Source organism: Leuciscus leuciscus, assembly GCF_965113295.1.
Source record: "Leuciscus leuciscus genome assembly, chromosome: 17".
Classification (NCBI taxonomy): domain Eukaryota; kingdom Metazoa; phylum Chordata; class Actinopteri; order Cypriniformes; family Leuciscidae; genus Leuciscus; species Leuciscus leuciscus.
The window spans coordinates 37,617,170-37,642,915 of record NC_138741.1 but is presented as its reverse complement, the minus strand read 5'-3'; the positions used below and the strand labels follow the sequence as shown (position 1 = coordinate 37,642,915).

Genomic DNA, 25,746 nt, shown 5'->3' with positions numbered 1-25,746 from the left:
TTAGGACCATTATGAAGGTAATGAAATTTCACGCATGATATTTAAAATTATAATTTTCTGCGTCCTGAACAAAAGATTCTCCCCCGGCTTCTTCACTAGGGGAAGGAGTGGTCCTGCCACCATCTCCTGGGAAGGACTGAGCCCTAACTCCGAGCCGGGTTGTGCGTCCTTTCTGCGACCTCCTCCTTGCTTCAGCCCGGGTGAAGGCTGCTGCTTGGGCCAAACAGGAGGGGGTGGGAGCCGCAGGAGGGCGCCCTCGGCGGGAAGCAGACTGAGGAGGCTGAACCGACGGCTGGGTGGAGGCAGCAGCTGGCCGTCGGGGCAGAAAGTGCTTAATCGCCTCAGTCTGCCTCTGGGCGACCAAGAACTGTTGGGCAAAGTTCTCGACCGCACTGCCGAAGAGCCCACCCTGGGATATGGGAGAGTTGAGGAAACGGGTTCTCTCAGCCTATCGTTCCTGGACCACACATGTGGACATCACCTGACACAGAGAATGCGCAGTGACCTTCGTCACCCGTAGGGCGAGGTCGGTTGCAGTGCGCAGCTCTTGCATGAGCCCTGGGTCAGCCCTGCCCTCGTGCATGTCCCTGAGCACCTTCACCTGATGGACTTGAAGGATGGCCATGGCATGCAAGGCAGAGGCGGCCTGCCTCGCAGCTCTGTAGGTCGCCACGAGGGTGGTGGAAAATCTACAGGCCTTGGAGGGGTGCTTTGTGTTGCCATGCCAGGTGGAGGCGCTCTGCGGGCAAAGCTGCATCGTAACAGAGCGCTCCACCGGAGGGACCCCAGTGTACCCTTTGGCCGCCGCGTTGTCGAGGGTAGAGAAGCCGGAGGAAGCCGCCGGGCAGCGAGAAGTCAACAGGGACTTCCACGACCTGGTGACTTCCTGATGCACCTCTGGGAAGATAGGCACTAGGGGCGGGTGCTGATGGCCGCTAGCATACGCCACCCCCAGGAACAAATCGTCCATCCTTGAGCGCTCAGGGGAGGGCGGCAGAGGCCACTCAAGCCCAATGCTCTCAGCTGCCCGGGCAAGCTTGATCGTCAGCTCTGGATCAGACTCGGGCAATGTTGGCACTCCCGAGGGAGGCAACGCAGCCGAATCCTCATCTCCAGAGGAATCAAGCCTGCCTTGTGATGCTGTGAGCGACATCGCGTCATCCGCCGGAGCCCCGAATGAAACACTGGGTCCCCGAAAGGAAACAGGCTCACCCTGAAGCTCCATGGCTTACGATGTGGAGGGGGGCGTGGCCCGAGGAAGACTTGTCGGGTTGTTCCACAACGTAACCCTCAGATCACCCTGGCCACCAGCCAAAGTATCCCCTCGCGAGGAGGAAATAGATTGGGGTGTGGCAGAGGGGACTCTACCCCCACGGAGGTCATTGAGTCTCGATCTAAGCATCGCGATGGCCATGTTCACGCAGTGAGAACATGACTCATCCACGAGCGCTGCCTGAGCGTGATTACAGCTCAAATACGCGAGGCAGCGCTCGTGACCGTCAGGCGGATGGCTCATGCACCCACAACCAGAAACACACGGGCGAGACATCTTGAAAAAGACGTGTCCGTGCAACTCTTTTAGAAAAAGAAAAGCTCTCTCAGCAGTGCCGAAGCGCCCAGGGGAGAACACGAGCCGTGTGCAAAGTCAATGCACAGATGAGCAGCAGGACTTTGAACCCGCTCAAACGCGCCGTCACACCAACATCGACTGAAGAGAGGCGCTCGTTGCTCTTGATGAAGGCGAAGAGAAGCACATAAACACTTTGGCTCCAAGCAAAAACATAATGCGAGATTGCACTCGCGGCTCCTTTTATAGCCATGTTAAACCCAGTTTGCGATGCAAATTCCGCAGACCCATGCTATTTTCATACCATTGGCTCGGTTTTCTAATAACTCGAAGGTGAAAGGCCTCTCTAGCGAAACCCCTATTTCGTCAGTCATTGACGTAACTCGTAGTGACTGACTGAAAGGGAACTCCATTTATCTGCACTTTCATCTTTCAAAGTTTGTGTTTCTACACTGCTGTTTTCTAATTATCAAGTGTAACTTTATTTTATTCATTTCTTCTCTGTATAATGGGCCGGCTGATGTACACACCTCATTATAGAGATGAATGAAGTTGGCCAGCTGATGTGAGAGGATGCGCTGACGGTCCTGTAGGTCGAGCTGACGGCTGGGCACGTTCACACACATGTCCTGATGAAGATTACTACTGGCTCTCTGGAGGAAGCGAACAACCAGCTCCTGCACAAGCACACAGTCAACAGCACAAACACTTTAGGCACTCACATTAATACATGAACTAATACACTAATAAACATATGATATTATACTCATTATATGTATATTATATGTAGAGCAGGACCAGATATCTCATGAAGTGTGTGAGGTGACACTGACCTCTTTGTTAGAGATTAACCTCGCACTTAATCTCAATTTGATATCAAATAAATCATGTTTTATACAGATGAAAAAGTTATAATTTAGGTATTTGTCAGATTGCTTTGATAAACAATTGTGTGCTGCTATTATTGCAAATATATATATATGGAAATGTTTAAAGGTGTGGCAGTAATCAACTTAGAAGCTGCAGTGAAGGGGAAGAATATCAGGGAATAACGACTTACATTTTGGTCTGTCCCCAACACAAAACTAAAATTTGACTCGTATACATTACAGATCAAATGTTTGGGATAATTAGGATTGTTTAATGTTTAATCTCTAAAAGATCATGTGACACTGAAGACTGGAGTAATGGCTGCTGAAAAATCAGCTTCAATCACAGGAATAAATTACACTTTAAATAGATTAAAGTAGCAAACAGTTAATATAAATTAATATTTCAAAATGTTACTGTTTTTACTGTATTTTTGATCAAATAAAAGCAGCCTTAGTGAGCAGAAGAGGCTTTTTTCAAAATCATTAAAAATAATAATTTAGAATAATTTAGTGTTGACAATATCATATATCATAAGAATGCTTTTGTAGTGATTTTTTTCTACCATCTTTTGGGGACTGATGGTATAATTTAACTGTATGAAAAAAGTTATTTTATTTTTCACAGAAGAAAGTCATTTATATGGTGCGGGTCAAACTGACCCTAATTGGATTCAATACAATTTCACCAAAAATCACTCTATGAGGTAAAAGCTATCAACCTTTAACATTAAAGCTGCCGTCGGCAACATTTTTTTGATCATATTCAGTGTAATCGACACTATAATCCGACAGAACAACATAAATAAGGTGGTTTTAGAAAAAAACCCGAGCTTCTAACTCCACCTGGAGCGTGTTATTTGTTTTGCAAAAATCCAGCGCTCCCGCTTCATCAGGTCCAATCAGCGCAGGGGGGTGTGAGATCTGACTGTCAATCACAGGTCGTGCACACGCCACAGATCCCCCCACACTCGCGCGCGTTAATATCACATGCACACGCCACGCCTGAAGTTCGCCTGGAGATTGCATGAAGCGTGATGGCGGAGAGAAAATCTACTAACAAGCTTCCAATTCCTCGGTTATTGCTATCTATGGATAGACTAGCCAGGGCAGCCTACCTCCGAGTCCATGGTGTTGATCGATGCTGAAGAGACGGACGCGTTCACAGAAAATCAGGTACACACGCACAGTGACGCACTGACGAGCACGACCTCGATGGGAGGGTGCTCGCTGGTAGTGGGGAGGGGCATGAGAGTTGTAAACATTCAAAATTTTGGCTAATCGACCCAATCTGCCAGACTTGCCGACGGCAGCTTTAATACTACTAAAACATTACAGTAAACTATAAATAAATGAATGCACATTCCAAGACCAATCAGAGTGTTGAAAATGTGCATGCATGTTTATCACTCTAAATGAGAAAAAGTCACTCAATATTAAGGCAAACATCAAAGGTTAACCAGCATTTCTGACAACTCAAAAATCATGCGGGTCAAATTGACCCACAACATTAAATGATGACAGAATGCTAATTTTTGGAGGGAGCTAATCCTACAATTGTGCAAGACTTGCATGTGTCAGTTTCTGTATGAGAAACAGATATTTGAGTAAATGAAGGCATGGTGTACCATCTGATCGTGCTCCTTCTGCGTCCAGGCCGGGCTTCTGTGGGCTCTGCTCTCGGACAGCAGGCGCAGGTGCACACGCTGCAGGTACGAGGAGAACGCCATGCGGGCTTGCACTTTACTGCACAGAACACCACAGCGGAAAAGAGCAGATCAAACGAAGGATGCAAAAAACATTCATGTTTAGGATTTGATGGTAGCCATTGATTTCCATAGTGTTTTTTTTTTTTTTTTCATACTATGGAAGTCAATCAATGACTACAATCAACTGATTGATTACCAACGTTCTTTAAAATATCTTCTAAAATGTTCAACAGAAAAAAGAAACTCTAAGGTTTGGAACAACCTGAGGGTGAGTAAATGATGACAGAGTTTTCATTTTTGGAAAATATTACTGGAAATATTACACTGATCAACAATATCACATGCTGAATCTTCTATGCAGGGGTCAATATAATTAACCCTGTAAAGCCTGCATGACATATACATAAAAGTTTATGTGTTTTTGTTGAGTATCATATTTAAAGCATCAGGCTTTTATGGCTCATATAATCGGATATAGTGAGAATATGGAGGAAAAAAACAGCTCAGTTTCATGATCAAATCTCTGTAGTTTTAAATCATATAATGCAATGCAAAATAATGATGATTGAGAGATGAACAAATAAATAAACCTTTAAAAGCCTGATGATCATATTTGATACGCATGATTATGATAATAAATGATGTATGATAATCAAGTAAAGCGAAGCTGCTTCAGTCCAGCTGAAATATTACTAACAATATCAAAGTTATTCTTGCGTTTCCTTGATAAATCAGGGCAGATTTGACACAGAAAGACTCGTGAAGCTCGAGCTGAAGGAGGACGTTTGTACAATTATACTGAGAGACTTTTACTTGATAAAACAGTCTAAACTATCAGTCAGACTTAGGATTAAACAACAATTTAAAAATATATATATTGTATGTTACTGTAAGTTGGTGTACTCAAATATTTAGGTTAATTTAAAAGCAACATTTTCGACTTTCAGTCCATAATTTGAGGCACTAGTTGAGTTGTGGCGAACGGATGGCTGTGCTGTACATGTTCCTGCACACACAACAACAAGAAACGCTGCTCCAACAACCATGAACTATTTACATGCTCCGAGTGACGAGGAGATAAGAAAGGAAAGTGCGACGAAAGGGAAAAGAAATGTTTCGGAAAAATCCGTCGCACGTAAACAATGATATACTTTACTGTAACGGCCCCGGTCCCTTCTCGGCCCTGGCAGGCGCAGAGGAATTTCTACAAACTCAGACATGTCATTATAATTCCTTGCTCAAATTACAATTCAGGCTCTTGGACTGCGAGTCGAGAGGAAACTGGAATCTTTATTGCACTTTGGACAGGAGTATGTAATACTCATTAATGTCAGCGTATGAAAAGAGCAGGTCTAAATATTTTTGTAGGGCTATTGCATAACGTGAAGGGGGAGGGAATATGTTTCAACTGCTTCCAGGACTCCTGCAAAATGTTAAACAAAGGAAAGACAGTCTGACTCCAGCAATTAGGCGGCCAATAAGAGCGAGGTCAGGGTTGCAGGAATCCAGTTCCTGTGTGAATTACACTGTGAGGAGTCAGTGAAAGTAGCGCTGGATGAAAAGGACACCACGGCGAGCAGATGCAAATGAGTGTGTGTGTGTGTGTGTGTGTGTGTGTGTGTGTGTGTGTGTGATGCAAACCAGAGTGTGATTTAAAATCTCTTCATTGAGATTGAAACACATGACTAACTCCTGAATCGTGTAATTGAAATGAATCGGAAACCATAACCAGACCATTTTTTAAAGGAATAGTTTGTATTCAAATAGTAGGAAATTTGTCACCTTCATGTTTTTCTTCTCTGGAAAATAAAATATATTTTGAGAATATTTGGTCTTGTTTTTCTCCATGCAGTCGAAACCAAACACATTTGCAAACATTCTTCAAAATATCTTCTGCTATGTTCCACAGAAGAAAGAAAGTCAGGTTTGGAATGACATGAAGGAGAGAAAATGATGATCATTTCTGAGTGAACTGTCCCTTTAATCAGAGTTTTACATGATGAGAAACACGTGCTTGTGTTTTCGGACTGGTTTCTACGCCACGGCTGACAGTTCAGGCACTGATTGTGTTTTGTAAATAAACTTTATCGACTAAAATAACTAGCTTCCGACATACGGCCATACGCTTCGATTTACGGTGGAAGAGTGACCTCTGACCCGACGCATGACGTATTGATGAACGCAGAAGCGCAGTCATGAATTAGACGTCTAAAACCAGAATTTTTACAGAGAAATGTGGGAGGAGCTTGAGTTTGTTGCTCAGCCCTGTTTGTTTAAACCGCGAGAGGCGTCTAAACTTACGCTAATCCTACATCTACATCACACATCATCAAGTGTTACTCTTGTGGCGTAAGTCGACTTGCGTAGGACTTCAGAAGACCTTTATTAACCCACTGGAGCTGTATGGAGCACTTTTATGATGGATAGATGCACTTTTATGATGGATAGATGCACTTTTATCATGGATAGATGCACTTTTATGATGGATAGATGCACTTTTATGATGGATAGATGCACTTTTATGATGGATAGATGCACTTTTATCATGGATAGATGCACTTTTATGATGGATAGATGCACTTTTATGATGGACAGATGCACTTTTATCATGGATAGATGCACTTTTATGATGATAGATGCACTATGATGGACAGATGCACTTTTATCATGGATAGATGCACTTTTATAATGGATAGATTCACTATGATGGACAGATGCACTTTTATCATGGATAGATGCACTTTTATAATGGATAGATTCACTATGATGGACAGATGCACTTTTATCATGGATAGATGCACTTTTATGATGGATAGATGCACTTTTTTAATGGATAGATGCACTTTTATGATGGATAGATGCACTTTTATGATGATAGATGCACTTTTATAATGGATAGATTCACTATGATGGACAGATGCACTTTTATCATGGATAGATGCACTTTTATAATGGATAGATGCACTATGATGGACAGATGCACTTTTATCATGGATAGATGCACTTTTATCATGGATAGATGCACTTTTATGATGGATAGATGCACTTTTTTGATGATAGATGCACTTTTATCATGGATAGATGCACTTTTATGATGATAGATGCACTATGATGGACAGATGCGCTTTTATGATGGACAGATGCACTTTTATGATGGATAGATGCACTTTTATCATGGATAGATGCACTTTTATGATGGATAGATGCACTTTTATCATGGATAGATGCACTTTTATGATGGATAGATGCACTATGATGGACAGATGCGCTTTTATGATGGACAGATGCACTTTTATGATGGATAGATGCACTTTTATGATGGATAGATGCACTTTTATCATGGATAGATGCACTTTTATGATGATAGATGCACTTTTATCATGGATAGATGCACTTTTATCATGGATAGATGCACTTTTATCATGGATAGATGCACTTTTATGATGGATAGATGCACTTCCATCCTCCATTCACTGCCATTATAAGGCTTGGAAGAGCCAGGACATGTTTTAACCTGTTAACCCTCACCAGTGCGTCGGCGCACTGAAGCGTTTTTTTATTTATTTAGTTCAAAGTTACTATCAGATTAAATGTTATACTTTGACAAACTATACATCATTAAAAAGATATAAGACTCAAGTTTCAGTATTTGACCACTATTGTATTCTGAGAAACTTATAGTGACAGTTATGTCTTAATTTGTGTCAGGAGTTATGAAATGAAAAAATGCATCGATCCCTTTAATATGAATTATGACCGTCAGCTGGTCCATTCAGAAAAAAAAACTCCGTGCTGTTGTCATGACAGTGCTATACAAAACAACGTTCCTCAGGACTTTTAGCTCAAAAATGTGCAGACTTGGAGAAATATTGATATATTCTCATAGATTCACATCATATTTCTATAGACAGGAATAATATTTATTGAATTTATACCCAAATGCGTCGATGTAATCATTATGAGCGCTTCTTACTGAGATGTGCTGTGTTTTCAATTCATACCAATAGCCTGAGGGCGCTATATGCACAAAAATACTCCATATATGGAACATGAAGAAGAGCCATAATCATGTGACCTTCAAGGACGTCACTGATAGCAGCAGCTACACACAAAGCTAACACAGAGATCGCTGTAATATGCAGATACAGACGTTTTGAAAACAATAAACATAATTGCAATGATATGTGATTTGCCTGTGTTCTTCAAGCAATGCCAGGTATTTTTATAATATATTATATTTATAATGTATTGCTAATCGATATAGACTTTATCATTGTACATAATTCTATAAATATATTTTCTGTCTGATTTTTTTTTTTATCTGAAGCCAAATTAGATCACAGAAGATTATTTAAAACACTCCACTTGCGTTATAAAGTACGTTTGTAGCACAAACATGGTTTTAATCTCATAAATGGTCGTGTATTGATGGTGTGCTAAGCTAACATGCTAGCTAGGCCCAAAATAAAGTAATTTGACATGATCTTGAAAAACATTTAACTAAATACAGAGTTTTAGACTTATCATTTTCAGATTTTAAATATAACATGGTCACACATATGGCTTTAGCTGCAGTGCATTTCTAGATTGCTCCAGGGCCCACTTCAATTTTATTTTCATGAATATGTTTAATAAAAACAAATTTCTAATAACTTTACAAAACTTTGAAGCTATTTAAAAAATGTTTTTTCATTATGACAATAATTAATTCTACATTTACAATAAACTACCAGGTGTCAGCTTTCAAATGAGATCATACTTGTGCTTTTAGTGCAAAGGGTTCATGAACTGTATCTGTTTCAGTTTGGGTATGTCATTTCTGGGGATTTTTCAAAAGTGGCGTTGCAGCTTAACAGGTTAATATAACTCTGATTGTATTCGTCTGAAGGAAGAATGTCATATACATCTAGGATGACTTGAGGGCGAGTAGATCATGGGCAAATTTTTGGGTGAAGTATCCCTTTAAGCGAAAACTTAGGAAACTTAATTTCTAGTCATTTCTTGTCATTTTGGTTCTTAAATAAATGTATCTTGCTTTAAAAAGGTTTATATGTTTAGACAAAATAAACTGAGGAAGAACATGTTTTTGCAGTGCTGTATTGAATAACATCAGCTTTTGCTGATGAAAATTAACCTTTTGGCAAACTTGGGTACATTTAGATTTATTTAGATGTTTATTGATGTACATTGTCTCTTTTTCATTGAATTAATAAATAAATGTATTTTAAATAGAGTTATAGAGTCTGCACAGATACTCTTCTGAAATGTCTGATATTTGAATGATTGTCATTTTTCTATTTAATTTAATTCATTTACCTACAAGACAACTCTTCCAGCAGACGAACAGAGTTTAAAGTACTTAAGAAAAGCACTGCTAAATGTAGATACAGTCGTGCCCAGAATTAATCATACCCCTGGTAAATATGATAAAAAATGGCAGTAAAAAATAAATCTGCATCATTTATCCTTTTGATCTTTTATTCCAAAAATTGGCAAAAATCTAACCTTTCATTGAAGTAAAATAATTGAAAATTGGGGGGAAATCACATTATAAAATAAATGCTTTTCTCCAAAACACGTTGGCCACAATTATTCATACCCCTAGAATTTTTTATGAATAAAATTTCTCTGAAGTATATTCCCATTAATATTTACCCTTTTTTATCACATCAGGGTGACTAGGAGCATGAAATTGTCCAGCTGACTGCTTGTTTCACAGGAGTTTAAATATGAGGAAGCACAAAGGCCAAATTCCCTGAATCATCCATCACAATGAGTAAAACCAAAGAAAATAGTTCTGATGTGCATCAAAAGATTGTTGAGCTTCACAAAATAGAAAGAGCTGTAAGAAAATAGCTAAAGAATTGAAAATCCCCATTTTGACCACCAGGGCAATATTTAAGAAGTTCCAATCAACTAAAGATGTGACGAATCTGCCAGGAAGAGGACGTGTGTCTATATTGTCTTAATGGATGGTGAGGATGAAAGTTTGAGTGGCCAAAGACTCTTCAAGGATCCCAGATGGAGAATTGCAGAGATTACTTGAGTCTTGGGGTCAGAAAGCCTATTAAAAAAATATATATAACAACCCCTACATCACCACATGTTGTTTGGGAGGGTTTCAAGAAAAATGCTCCTCGCTCATCCAAGAACAAACTCCAGCATATTCAGTTGTCAGACACGACTGGAACTTCAAACGGCTCAGGGATCTGTGGTCAGATGAAACTAAAAAAATAGCTTTTTGGCAGCAAACACGCTAGATGGGTTTGGTGCACACAAGGATAAAAAGTACCCCATGTGTACAATTTAATATACCATTGGATCTTATATGTTGTGGGCCTATTTTTCTGCTGGAGGTCCTGGACTTCTTATTCAGATACATGGCATTGTGGATTCTATCAAATATCAACAGATAAAAAATCAAAACCTGACGGCTTCTGCTAGAAATCTTCTAATGGGCCGTGGTTGGATCTTCCATCAGGACAACGATCCAAAACAAACATCAAAATCAACGGAGCACAAAATTACAGAGCACAAAATGAAGCTTCTGGCATGACCGTCCCAGTTCCCTGACCTGATGAGTGGAGTGAACTGAAGAGAAGAAGCGCTAACATGGATCTGGGAATCTGCAGGATCTGGAGAGATTCTGTATGAAGGAATGATCTGTGAACTCTGGTCAGGTGTTCCCCAAACTCATCAGGCATTATAGGAGAAGACTCAGAGCTGTTATCTTGGCAAAAGGAGATTGCAAGAACGTATTTAATAAAAGGGTATGAATAATTGTGGCCAATGTGTTTTGGAGAAAAACATTTATTTTATAATGTGATTTCCCCCCCACTTTCAATTCTTTTACTTAAATGAAAGGTTAGGATTTTGCCAATTTTTTTAATGAAAGATCAAAAGGATAAACGATGCAGATTTATTTTTTACAGCCATTTTTTATCATATTTATCAGGGGTATGATTAATTCTGGGCACGACTGTATATGCAGTCAAGAGGGCAAGATGGTACATTACAGCTGCTGATTTGATCAAACTCAAAAGCTTTCTACAGAAATACACACCATATCTCTCCATACACTGGAAAAAAAGTGCTAGGATTTACTTTGAAACAATTTTTACTCAGAAATTGCTAGTAAATTTTGAAGTAGAAAGACTAAAAGAGTATTTTCTCCTATAATCTTTGCTTTATTTACAACTATTTAAAAAGGTTTATTTTTTATAGTGCACAGAAAATGAGCAAAAAGTTTAGATTCTGTAAGGGGCCGACTGATTACCCATAATTCTGTGTGTCCACACTGACCTGAGGTCCCACCCCTGCTGGAGAATGTGGAGCAGATTGACTCTGGGTTGTGAGCGTTGTTCCAGCGCAGGGTTTGAGTGTGTGTGAGATGACTTCAGCTCGGTCTCTTCCTCCAGCCCGTCCTCATCCTCACTGATGTGAGGGGACTGAGAGGGTTTGAGGCCTGAAAACACACATCACATATTTAAAATGAGCTATCATCAGTATCAGGACTAGTTTTCACTGAGGTGGTGAGCTAACATCTGCTCAGAAGCTTAAAGCTTAAAGAAATGCTGGTTATCCTCTGATGTTTTCCTTAATATTGAGTGACTTTTTCTCATTTAGAGGGATGAACATGCATGCAAATTTTCAACAATCTGATTGGTTTTGGAATGTGCATTAATTTATTTATAGTTTATTGTAATGTTTTAGTAGTATTAATGTTAAAGGTTGACTAAAGCGTATCCTGTTATGCTGTCTGGTGCACTTTATTTATGGATTTTAAGATTTAAGGCCTGGTCACGTTAAGGACACGATTATTCCTCCTTAATGGGAATCAATGGCAACAGTACATAGGAAAATGATGAAATTTGGCACACTTGTAGTGAAGGTAATGAATAGCAATCTGACCAATTTTGGGGTCACTACGACTAAAACTATAGCGCCAAATCAAAATTTCAAATGGGTATAACGTTTGAACCCTCAGTTCTAGATTAAGACTTACAATACTTGTCATTTTGAAAAGAACAATATTCCGGGGTTTTTCACTACTCCTCCTGGAGAAATTTTGTCCAATTCTTAGGAAAATTGTCTCAGATGATCTTTGGACCGATCCGTACAGAAATGACTGAAGCAAATTCTTATATTCATCTTTGTTCAAAAGTTATGATGTCACAAACTTAACAATGTCAACCCAAAATTGGTCCAGAGGCTGTACTTCGACCAAACTTTGATCAGTCAGATCACAGACAGACAGACTTGCTTGATATGCTTGTTGAGGTTAACTTAAACTAAAAGATCTGATTTTTTCAAGGTCACAATAAATATTTTTAAACATGCTTTCATCACTTTCATTTACTGTCTTAATGTAGATTTTACAATTTAAACAAAGTATTAGATTACAAAATTAAAACTATCCCAAAAAAAATCCAATATTTTAACAATTTAAACTAAATGTTTTAATACTATAATTAAACATTTTATCAAAAGGTAATGTACATACCAAGCAGACATTAGTGTCAGAGTTTGGGATGAAATATGAGACGTGAAGAAAATAAAGTAAAATAAAGGTAAATATCACCTATGAACAGTTTTTATTTTTTTATTTTAATCTAGCTGTAATTTGTCAAATAATGCAAAAAGTGAGAAAATATAATTTAATTGTATGCATTTAGAAAATGCTAGCTATATAATTGGAAAAATGTATTAACTTTTTTTTTATTTCCACCATAAAATGAATGGTGATTTGAGATGTGAGATAAGTCACAGAAAACAAACCAAAAATGAATGAATTCTGGTGTGATCTATGTATATCAAATGCTGGACATTTTTTGTAAACAAATTAAACAAAATGTTGAGTCTGGATCTCAGCTTCTCAAACTGGACATAGTAAAACGTGTCAGTCCCACTTTATCTAAAGTGTCTTTAACTACTACTGTATGTACAAGCATTTAATTGAATCATTTAGTGTAAATGTTTTTAAACTGTACTTATATTGAAAAAATGCCTGCATGTAATCACAGCTGTAACTCATTTCTGTAATTACATCTATAATTACACTGTTGACCTACTCATGCCATTAAACCTGTCCAAACCTGACCTGTATCCACATCAGTAGAAGCACAAGTGTTTCGCAATACAACATCAACACATTAAGTACATTGTACACATTTTGTATTATTATTATAGTAGTTAAAGACACCTAATATAAAGTGTGAGCATTGCATGCACATGGTCTTTTGTTAATGCTCATAACCAGCTCAGGTGGGAGATCTCAATCAGTACATGAACAGTCCTGCGACTCAGAGAACGAATCCCATCGAATGCTTTCATCATGCACACGCACCTGCTCGTCTTCTTCCTCTTCGCCTCCGCTTCCGCGCCTCCAGAGTCAGAAGCTTCCTTTCGTACTGAACCACATGAAGTGTGTAAAAGGCCCCCACCACCAGATGGACATTATCATTCGCCCTGTTCCTGTGCAATGAAACATGGCAAACCTGGTTTTTCCTGCAGTTTGTGTGTGTGTGTGTGTGTGTGTGTGTGTGTGTGTGTGTGTGTGTGTGTGTGTGTGTGTGTGTGTGTGTGTGTGTGTGTGTGTGTGTGTATTCAGAGGTTGAAACTGCAGATACTAACCTTGAGCGGGAGGTCACAGATCTGAGAAACAAAGAGCGACAGATCAGCTTAAACAAATCATTTTAAACCCTCTGGTACTGTGTGCGTGTCGGTCAATCAAATGATTATATTTTAGTTCGATTATATTCTCTGTTATGTTACTAAATTATGTTTATGCAGTAGCTATAATCTATTTATTCACTTTTTGAGCGTAAACCTGAAAATTCAATTTCCAACTTAAACGGTCATCAATCTTTTAACGCTTTGGAGCGCAGACTTTTTTTCATATGAAATATATATTTTCCAAAACACATTTTACTCTAAAACAGAAAATCAAAGCCATAAATCTAAACAAGTTTTGTTCCAAATTTGAGGCTGATATCTCCAAAACTGAGCTTTCAGTGAGATGTTGCTTGGTCGCAGTACCAAACGCTTCCACTAGAGGAAAAGCTCATTTTTGTCCGTTAACAATACAAGTGTGAGTTTTTTCACGACTGTTTAACCTTTTTGAATATTTTTGCAAGTGCCAAAACCTTTACTAAGTTACGTACCATTCCGATGAAGTAAAATTTATTTTAAAAAACGTAAACGTCAAATGTTTTGGTCAAACAAGACTGAACGGCATCAGAGGGTTAAAGAGACTAATGTTCTGAAAACTTCTAGAGAAAAGCACACATACATTTGGCCATAGTGGAGTCTTATTAAAGGGCTCCTCTAAGAAATATAGACATTTTATCAGGGCATATAAGCCATTGTATGACATACTCGCATTAAATATCAACAACCATGGCAGAAAGGCTTACCTTCCATGGAAACGTTTATTAGCCAATAAATGGCGTTCATAGATGCCATTGTCTCTTTTTCATTGAATTAATAAATAAATGTATTTTAAATAATGGTATTAATGTCATTGCAGTGTGAGACAGCCATGTGCTTATAGAGTCTGCACAGATAAATGTCTGATATTTGAATGATTGTCATTTTTCTATTTAATTTAATTCATTTACCTACAAGACAACTCTTCCAGCAGACGAACAGAGTTTAAAGTACTTAAGAAAAGCACTGCTAGATGTAGATATATGCAGTCAAGAGGGCAAGATGGTACATTACAGCTGCTGATTTGATCAAACTCAAAAGCTTTCTACAGAAGTACATACCATATCTCTCCGTACACTGGAAAAAAAGTGCTAGGATTTACTTTGAAACTATTTTTACTCAGAAATTGCTAGTCAGTGTTGAAGTAGAAAGACTAAAAGAGTATTATCTCCTATAAAAGTTCGAAAAACATTTTTTTTTTTTACAGTACACAGAAAATGAGCAAAAAGTTTAGATTCTGTAAGGGATTGTTCATAGTGGAGTCTTATGTAAGGGCTCCTCTAAGAAATATAGACATTTTATCTTAGACATATAAGCCTTTATCACATTAAATATAAAAAAAAAAAAACTCAAGCTGAAAATTCCTTAAATAGATGATGATCTTTCCAACCACGGCAGAAAGGCTTACCTTCCATGGAAAAGTTTATTAGCCAACATGGCGTTCATAGATGTCTTGTATTCCAGATAAACACTGAAAGAGAGATACAGAGAGAGAGAGAGAGAGAGAGAGAGAGAAACTAATTACACAACAAGTCCTGACCGATTCTGCGGTAAACAATCAGTCCTGACGTTTCAGAGTCTTATGCAAACAAGATGTTTCTTGCACTTTTCAATTGTGTAAAAAGCAGAAATGAGTCTGTTAGCTCTGGATGTTTATGACCCGACACACGTAATGATTGGTCAGATGCTTTATGGTGTTCGGTCCACTGTTTGGCCAACTGGCTCTCCACAAGAGCGCATCGGTCATGCTTTAGGAACAATACTATGCTTTGCCTTCACGCAGCCAGAATTAGTTGCTTCATCACGAACTGGCTAATGGTGTGAATTACAAAATTATGAGGTGCTGAACATTAAATGACTTACAACATTTTTCCAGACCTAGCTCAAACAAGCATTTAAAAAGCCTTAGCTATTTTCCTATGTCACTTAACAATATATTTCGGGTGAAGTAAATGTTTATTCAAGAGGTAAATGTCTCTTTCAGTCACGCTGTTTCAACACTATCTATCCGTTACGGGTCATGAGCGCCGGTTCAAAGCGTCTTTAGGCAATGAGAAAGAAGTGTTCATGCGAAGAGATTCAGCATCATCATCTTGGGGTCAATGATAAATAAGGATGATAAGGAACAACACAAGCTCTTAGAGATATTCAACAAACCTGCTCTTGTAATCTCTGCGTTCATGTTTGCTTCCATTTGCAACACTTTTGATTAACTTGCTTCAGTTGTATGATAGTAAAATAGTAAAAATACTCAATATTTGTGAGTGTTCACATCTTAATTGCTTTTTTGAATTATTTATTACACTAATTAGTGGAGAAATGCTTCAAACATGACTAAAATAACTAACTTCTTAAAAGCACCAGATTTCATGATGTCAGATCCAGGACTGAACTAAACAGGCAGATCCAATCAGGAGTGCAGAACACATGCATGAGTGATGGGACTTGGCATGGCTGGAATCTCATTTTCTTTGCCTATCTAACATATTCATGCATAACCTCCCAGCTCAGAGAAGAAAGACTAACGCTGGCACTGATTGGCCTGGTATAAGCACATCTGGAGTGATCTAACATAAGGTAAACCCCTAATCTGCTCGCAGATGTTTCCTATCACAAGTAAGTGGTGTAATAGTGCACCTATATATCATTTCATTCTAGTGTTCAATGGCATTTATGCTAACATCCTTTCTACACTGAAAAAAACTATTGGTGTAGGATTTACTTTGAAACTATTTTTACAAATAATTACAAAGAAACTATGCGAAATCTTTAAGTAGAAAGACTGGAATAGTATTCTCATGTAAAACGTACTCCAATAATCTTCATTTACAACTCATTCAAGTCTATTTCTTCAGGTTTTTTTCTCAAAAGAATGAGTGAATGATGTTGGCACTGAAACACCAAACTCAAGTCTGTTAACTCAGATCAAGCACTGGGTGTTTCTCCACTAAACGTGAGCATTGAGTGGATCTTCCTGTAAGGCAGTGTCACAGAGGTCATGCCCTCTGCCTCATGCCGTTACACGGACAACACAAAACACTTCAGATGAGGACAGCGGCCCATTATTTGCTTTGCTGAACTAGTGAGGTGTGATCAGTCTTATTTTACTATCATTGAGATACTATTATAGCTTTTATTCATATTTTTATTTCATTTTTTGTTATTTTATTGCATCGAGTTAAACTTAAGGAAAATGAGAAATTATATTTATTTCAAGTAACAAAACTTTGTTTATGGTGTTTTAGTGAACTATAATAACCCTGAGTGTGATGGTTTATCATAGATGGCATGATCTTCTCGTTTAATGAGCTGGTTCCAGCTGAGGATCTGTACAGACAGCACTGCTCATCCTCACACACCACTGTGTGCTTTCACTCGTTAGACACGATTGCAGGGTCTGATTTAGGGTCAGCCGGCTCAAGCTTGGCCACACTTTTGCAGCTCATGCTCAGTTGCAGGTGGTTTGGCAAAGTTGTTATAATCTCAGGTGATGACGACTGGTTTATTTGTTTAAAATCGGTTAGATATTGTATCACAAAAGTCATGTGACCAATCAGAGACTTTACCATTCACAAATGTTTTAGTAATCCCCGTAAACAGAGGCACTGTGTTGCTCTTCCAGTGCGGCTGGGAGAAACTAGAGCAGAGACAGACCGTATCTAAATCTGAGAATGAGTCGAGGCATTTCTCAAGCCATTTGTTTGTGGATTAATGTAATCTTGGTAATACTTTACAATAAGGTTCATTAGTTAGCATTAGTTAATGCATTAGCTAAACAATGAGTATTACATTTGTTGCAGTATTTATTCATCTTTGTTAACATTAGTTAATACAAACACAACTGTTCATTGTTAAATAATATTAACAGATACTGATTATAATAATGTGTTTGTAAAAGTTGACTAACTGTTGATTAACAAACATGGTAACACTTTATTTTACAGTGTCCACGTTACACGCACTTACTAAAGTAATAACAGTACATTTTGCATAATGCAACTATCCCTAACCCTATAGAACTGATGTTTACAAATGTAAACTAATTGTAAAGTTGCTCTTTAACAAATTGCTTTTGTTCCTCTTCTGTGAGTCGCTTAGGATGAGCCCATTTCTGGGCCTCAGTTAAATCATCTCAACAGTTTCTGATATGCAAACCGTCTCTCTTTCTGTCCCGTCATTCTCTAACCTGTAAAGTTCCCAGGTGTCCGGAGTGGGAAAAATCCGAACAAATCCGCCTCTCCTGTCATATTCCTCCTGTACCCTCCGCAGAACTTTCATCTGTCCAGGAGAGACATCAGAACAAGCTGTTCAATATCAAATATGTGAGGAGCAGCCAAGAAGCGTGCGCATGCATCAGCCTGCTATCTGCACATTCCTGACAGCGGCATCACTTGGCTAAAGTCATGGAAACACCGTGGGCTGTGAGGGTTTGATGCTGACCTCTTCTGCTGTCAGGCCCAGAGTGCTCTCCGCCTGCTTCATGCTGGGTTTCTCTCTCGGAGCTTCTGGGTCGCCACTGTTGGAGGATGGCGGTCTCTGACGCTGAGGATCAGAGGGAATTATTACAAAAATATATTACACATCTAACACATCATCTGTATTACTACTACTACCCGCCACATGCGGGTGGATATCAGAGGTGGTGTGTAACGCAGTCACTCCTACTAGCCACTTCGGCGGGTTGAATTTTATAATATACATTTTTCAGTTGTAGTCTTTTAAAAAGACATCTGAAATAATAACCTAGTGCAATCTAGTGTTGTCAAAAATATAGATTTTTCGACACATATCGATACTGAAATATCTGAAACTCTTCCGCAGGTTACACAATACCAGCTGCGCGTTCTCATCTCTCTGACAGCGAGTTACACACAAACAAACACGCATCCCTTTACTCACTCGTTTCATTTGCTCCGGGTGTTACAGGGCTTGAATTTCGGCGCGGGATTGCGCGTATTCAGCATAATGTTACTCATTCCCACAGATTTTGTGCTCACACTCAAAGTGTCAAGTATATTGGCTATATAAAACAGTATAATGGGTCCCTCTGTGCGTCAGGTCTTAAAGTGACAGCGAAATTATGAGATAATATTAAAAATATCGGTAATACTTTACAATAAGGTCTCATTTGTTAACACTAGTTAATGTATTAACTAACATGAACTAACCATGAGCAACACATCTATTACAGTATTTATTAATCTTTGTTAATATTAGTTAATAAAAATCCAGCTGTTCATTGTTTGTTCATGTTAGTTCACAGTGCATTAACTAATGTTAACAAATACAACCTTTGGTTTAAATAATGTGTTAGTAAATGTTGAAATTAACATTAACTAAGATTAATAAATGGTGTAGAAGTGCAGTTCATTATTAGTTCATGTTAACTAATGAAACCTTATTGTAAAGTGTTACCAAAATATCTATATGGACGTTTGTCCCTATGGTATCGATGTCAAAATTGTGGCCAGTGAAAATGCAGAGTGGCTAGTAACTTTGGAAAACCACTAGCGATAGCGGCTGGTGAGCAAAAAAGTCCTACTGCTCATAGTTAGAGTAATCCCTGAACAGAAATGCCGTACTGCCTATAGAGCCGCCGCTCTGTAATATAGTAGGAACTGTTAAATCCACTGTAGTAGTTGCTTTGTGACATCGCATACACACTGCGTTCACATGCTGTTTAAAAGAGACGTAATTATTAAACTTGCACACATAACCAGTCCTGCACCATGATCAACAACACACCTCATAAACTCTCTAAAGCTCATTTCTGTATCGGGTGCTTAATGTGTGCATGGTTTGAATTCACTGGAAATATGCAGCTCTTAAAATTAAACACCTCATTATAAAGATAAAATTGCCTCAGTTTTAATGGATTTGGTGTTATGGCTGTTTTATCACATATTTAAGTAACTGCCAAAAACCTACTGTACATAAATGTGTCTATTCTCATCACTTCTGACCATCTGTGAGAGCTGTGCTGAAAGCTCCTAGTAGAGCAGTATCACACTTGTAGCCATACAACATGGATCTATATCAGCACAGTGTGAACAAGCCGTAGGTAATCATTATATAGAGCCATATCGCACGGCTACGAGTATTAAAAGTATTTAAAGTCCCCCTGAAGTTAAATATTTTATCCCTTAAAACTCATCTTTGATCACCAAAATGACATATTTCAATGTTTTTTCCTTGGAAAAAAAATATTCGGGCCTTAAAATATCTTGAATGTAACTCGACACCCTTGCCTCATTAAGTATGTGCGGCTATATGAATATGCAAATGAGCCCCGCCTCCACTCACTCACTCAGCTCAGAGATCCACTGGTTGACGATCACACGTTGATCTGATTGGTTACAAGGTAGTTTGTGACGTCAGAAACACCAGCGATTTCAAAGCGTGTGTTTGAGACTGTCTTTGGTTCACTGCAGTTTTAAGGAGGAAATACTCAGCAATGCTGTCGACTTATGAACTTACACATGGTTTATAACAATATTAAAAGCTTGATTTTCACCACAGGGTGACTTTACAAGAGTGTCTCTTGTGTGTGGAACTACTTTATTTTGCCACGGATGCAAGCATCTGTTAATAATTTGAAAATGTCACTTTAAAACTTGCAACGAAGGAATGGACTGCTTCAGTTAAGTTATTAGTGTTTATACAAGTTAGTTCTGGACCTCGAATCTGATTGGCTGAGAGACGGTTAGTATTTAAAGTTGTGTGTTAGTAGACTTTTCAGTTACTACAGATTCATTGAGGAATGAAACAAGGTTTTTAACAAGGAGATAATCTGACCTCTGCACACCACCTTACGAGCATCAACAGACAAACACACAGTCACAGGGTCAATGCGTTGAACAGCGCTGATGTCTGTCATGTGAAATCCCCTTAACTCTTCAAGGGATGCTATGACAAACATATCGGCGCACACGGACATGGCAAACTGATGTATCATTTCTCATGTCCTAGACTAGAGAATGAAAGCTATACCAGACACAGGTAATCACACACACTCTCTTCTCTCTTTCTTTCTCATAATACTCTACTTATTAATACGGTATACATAATAACAACTTAACTTAAGCAGTCTTTTCCTTCATTGCTAGTTCAAAAGTGACATTTTCGAATTAGTAACAGAGGCTTGGGCTCAAGTGTTAAATTGTCAACTTGATATTTGAATCTGCGGCGGAAGAAAGTAGTTCCGCACACAAGAGTTTTTTGGGGTTTTTTAAGACACTCCGTGATTGTTTCTCAATAATTAAAGAAACAATTATTGTTTCTCAATAATTAAGTATTTAATTGAAATGTTGTATAAAAGCAATATCAGACTTGTAGTTGAGCGATATAGTTCTATATCAGCACGGCTGTGATTCGACACTTCAATCAGGTTCGCAAAATTATTAAAACTAGAAAGTGCCGTTGTACAATAAAAATGGGGTATCAAGCAACTCAAAGATTTCAATCAGCAGTATATCCTAATGAAATAGGGGAGTTTGAGATATCAAGCTGGATCACGATGGTTTACGCTGGGGAACAAACCCAGTGAATGGACAGGGGAATCAGCTCCTTAACATCTTGTTTGTTAGCTAAGGAGAGCTGTCTCCCAAATCCACCGTGGAATTCCCTAAATCCTTTTCATCATATTGATATGAAACAGCTGCTTCAAATTTTGCCAGCCAGTTTGATGGGTTGCTGAGGAGGAGTCCCACCCAAACTGTCTGTGGGCCAAAAATTACGAGACCATTATAAGCATTTGGAACCAATAACACAATCTAGTGACCAGGGAGAAACTCATGCGCCTCGACCGGTTGGTTGAACACTGGTTGCTCATCTCAAGCTTATGATCCTGGACCAATGGCGTACACGCTTGACCAACCAATGAATTCAAGCAATTTGAAAAGTAAATAAATTGTCTGCCTTTGTAAAAATTGGGGCATGAAAAGAATAGCAGAATAGCAGCCAGTTTATACCATATAAATGACTATGACACTGACAGTGAAGCCAACAGGACTTCCCTATTGTCATAGAATTAGAATGATCGTTAAAATGTTATATTTATTGTTATCATTATAGTTATCGTACTTTGTGTGAACAGGCTTTTACTAATCCTATCAAAAATACTGGTTATTGATAAGTGAGCCAAACCTTAATTTAGGTCTAGCTAAGACACACTAGAAATGAAAGGGAAATGTAGTAATCCCATAAACTCCATCCAATGTTAGTGTGATAAACATACATAGAGAATGTATACAAATATTTGTTTAATTTGGTAAAAGATTGTTGAGTAATTTTATAAACGTTTTGATCAAAAAGCTGAAGGTCCAAAACAAATTTGTCTTGGTCAAAGTGAAGGGAATTGTGGGTCAAATGTCAAGTCTGGACTGCTTTAATTGAGTCCAGAGGGCAGCCACAGTACTAATCAATCTCATAATCGATGAAGTCTGTTGACCCCTGGGGGTCACAGTGGCATCATCATGTTTTTAACATCTTTAGGAAATAATAATCATAGACTAGAAAGCGCATAATGACAGAGATCATCCTAATTAGATCCGTGTCATCTATTACTCCTGACTTTTGTCTTGTGCAGACACACCTAACTGCTGAAACATGAAGGTTTTTCTTATTATTATTCTTATTATTATTATTATTAAAACAAAACAAGGTTGTTTAAGTAAGCAGTAAGGTACGAGAGGCTGTGCTGTGTCGTGAAGAAGTCCCGGCTGAAGGGCGTTGTTAGGCACGACGTGTAGTTATTCATGATACAGCACTAGCCTTGAGTACCTTACTGCTTTTATAAAACGGTCACCACACAATACACATATTAAAGCCCAAAAATATGTATCAATGCAACTTTCATGAAGTAAAATCACTAAAAGCCTTCCTTCCGCTGGAAAAACTAGTCCCTGACCGCGAACAACAACAGAAGTTACATTATTTTGCCGTTATATGGCAACAAAGTGAGTCAGTCAGTAGAAATATGTTATATATACATTTATATTTATATTGAAAGGACTGAATTGAACTGACAAATGACTAGCTTGTCATAGCTGTGTTTATAGTGAATAAAACACAGCTATTGACCAATCAGAATCGAAGACTGGAACTAACCGTTTAATAATAATCATCATGACTGGGCTAATGGTCATGTGTTGCTCGACTGTATATCCTAAACAGGGAAAACCATATAAATAAGGTAGAGTGTGGGTATTTGTACCTGAGGCTTCTGGGTAGGATTCTTCATCCTTGAGTCAAGCGCAGCTCTGTCAGTGCGCAGCTGTCGGGATAAAGGGTCCTGACACACTAAACCTGAGGGCAACAAACAGCTGCTGTTCAGACAAAAGTGTGCTTTGATGACCATCTACACACAATAAGTTATTCATCATTTCCTTATTTCTCTCCATCCAGATGCAATGCAGTGTGTGTGGAAAACCAGCAGAGCAAATGCTGGAGCAGACAGTCAGAAAGAGTCGATGATATATCAAATCAAACATTTAGTTTGGTGCCTCGTTAGAAGTTCTACAGTATTGCTTGCTGATGTACACGACCGTTCAAAAGTTATTATAAAGAAAGTAATACTTTTATTAATACATTAAATCAATCAATCTATTCTATTTCAAATACTGTTTTGTTCATCAAAGAACATTGTATTACGGTGTCCATACTTTCATGATGTGATGATAATCATAAATGTTTCTGAAACATCAAATTTTCATATTAGAATGATTTCTGAAGGATCATGTGACACTGAGGACTGGAGTAATGATGCGGAACATTCAGCTTTGATCACAGGATATCAATTACATTTTACATTAAATTTACATTTAATCATTTAGGAGACAACAGAAGCAGTTAAATCAGCAAAAGAACACACTGTAAGTGCTGTGGTATTTGTTGTATTAGTGTTAGTATTAATGGGTCAAGTGTTGACTGTTGACAAAACTGTCTTTAGCAGTTTCTTGAAAATGCTCGGGTTAGCCAGGTCGACCGTTTATTATCAATATATTCATATTAGGGCTGGGGGAATTAAAGCGTTAATCTTTGCGATTAATTTGAGATGTTTAACGAGCTAAAAAAAAATAACGCCTTTTTTTTGCCTCGTTGTAATGATTTCCTGTTGCGGCTGCTATTGAAAAGGCCGAAAATATGCCGTCCCGCCCCTCCGTGTTCGGCGATCAAGTTTCATTCTCGCGCAGCTTTCATGAGCGGGTCTTTTCCGTTCCGTGTGTGTGTGTGTGTGTGTGTGTCGGCGCGCTCTCTGCTCAATGTTCCACTCCGTGTTTGCGCTGCGTGTTCTGCTCTGTCGTTAACGGCCCAAACGCTCCAATCATGAACGATCACGCACTGGAAAAAGCAAAGTCCGCTCAAATAACGTGAAATTTCTCTGTAGTAGACTTCTGCTTGCAATAGCCCTACTGAGCTGGTATAGTCATGCTGGGCAACAGTGGTAAAATGACCTGCTCTGATCACATCATGCTCTGGTAATAATAGCTTTGTAGGACTATATTTTATTTTGATAATTAGTAAAAAAAAAAAAAAAAAAATCTGTTAAATTGATTATGTTGATTGATTATTGAAAAAGAATAATATATTGATATATTGATGTTTAATATTATTTTAATATAGGGCTATTTTCTGTTCCTTTTTTTCCCCCCTGTGTTGTTTAATTTAATTAGGTGATTCTAAGTTTAAATATTGATGATTACAAGCTTGGGGGAAATGCAATTAATTGCAATTAATTACAGCAAATTGTGCAATTAATTAGTAAAAAAATTTTTTATCGATTCCCAGCCCTAATTCATATAGAAAACAGTTATTTTAAATTGTGATAATGCATCATAAGTTGCATTTGTTAAGTGTTAGTTAACTACATTAACTTGAACTAACAATGAAAAATACTTCTAAAACATTTATTAAGCTTAGTTAATGTTCGTTTTAATACATTATTAAATCAAAAGTTGTATCTGTAAATATTATTTAATGGACCTGAGATGACGTGAACTAACAATTAAGTTTAATATTTTTTAACAAATATTAATAAAACACTGTGACAAATGTAATGCTCATTGTTAGTTAATGCATTAACTAATGTTCACTAATGGGACTTTATTATAAAAGTGTCTTATCAATAGAACCTGTGACCAAAATAGAAATTATCGACCAAAATGTAACATAAGTTTATCAGTTCTACCATGGCAAGACATGTCTGAAATGGATGTAAAGTAATCATCAGAAATGTGGATCACACAGATACTGCCATAAACATGAACGAGATAAAGTACAGCATGTGATCTACAACCATCACTGAGCCGAGATCAATCATTTCAGTGAGCATTTCTTTCTCTGGCGTCAGATTTGAGAGTTTCTGGAGTGGTGACAACCGATTGCACAAGCACAACAAAACTTTGCCTTGAGCAATGATTATTTTCATGAGCTCTGCAGAGGTGTTTTCTCCAGCCAAACTGTGACAGTGCAATGACTCATGCAAGCGTCTAAAACAATTCCTCCATGCAAGCCATCTAATGCTAACGAACCCTGCCCGCGGGGAACTCTTTAAAGCTGTGGTGAGCATGCAGGGTATTGATTACTTTTCAGGCACGTCACATGTCAAATTTCATGGTCGGAAAAATGTGACAAAACCACAAGCAGTCAGCAATGCCCCATTAGTGATGTGTGATCCCTGAGCAATCTAGGTTTAGCGAAAGAGACAGAGAGGCCCTTCCAAATCACATTTTATTTTTTTATTTCATTAATTTTCCATTAAATTTTTCTAGATTGAGTGTTTTATTATGCAAATGTCTTATCAAAAACAGTGGTAATCACACATGCATAAAACTTGAACAATTTAAATCTTCTTTTAAAAATGTATTCAAAATAAATTAGAAAAGTACCTTTA

At 38.2% G+C, this 25,746-nt stretch overlaps 1 protein-coding gene across 2 annotated transcripts in view; it reads right to left on the bottom strand.

Moving 5' to 3' along the window:
- The window catches only part of ttll5 (tubulin tyrosine ligase-like family, member 5), a 120,975-nt gene that overhangs the window by 52,094 nt on the left and 43,135 nt on the right, over positions 1–25,746 (bottom strand). For both annotated transcript variants that reach the window (XM_082143407.1, XM_082143408.1), the window contains exons 15-23: positions 23,068–23,159; positions 18,294–18,395; positions 18,040–18,131; positions 15,262–15,324; positions 13,779–13,799; positions 13,492–13,619; positions 11,448–11,610; positions 4,065–4,182; positions 2,098–2,244 (exon numbers count right to left, since the gene is read on the bottom strand). In XM_082143407.1, coding sequence (XP_081999533.1) covers positions 2,098–2,244; positions 4,065–4,182; positions 11,448–11,610; positions 13,492–13,619; positions 13,779–13,799; positions 15,262–15,324; positions 18,040–18,131; positions 18,294–18,395; positions 23,068–23,159 — 926 coding nt within the window. The remainder of the gene's footprint in view (positions 1–2,097; positions 2,245–4,064; positions 4,183–11,447; positions 11,611–13,491; positions 13,620–13,778; positions 13,800–15,261; positions 15,325–18,039; positions 18,132–18,293; positions 18,396–23,067; positions 23,160–25,746) is intronic.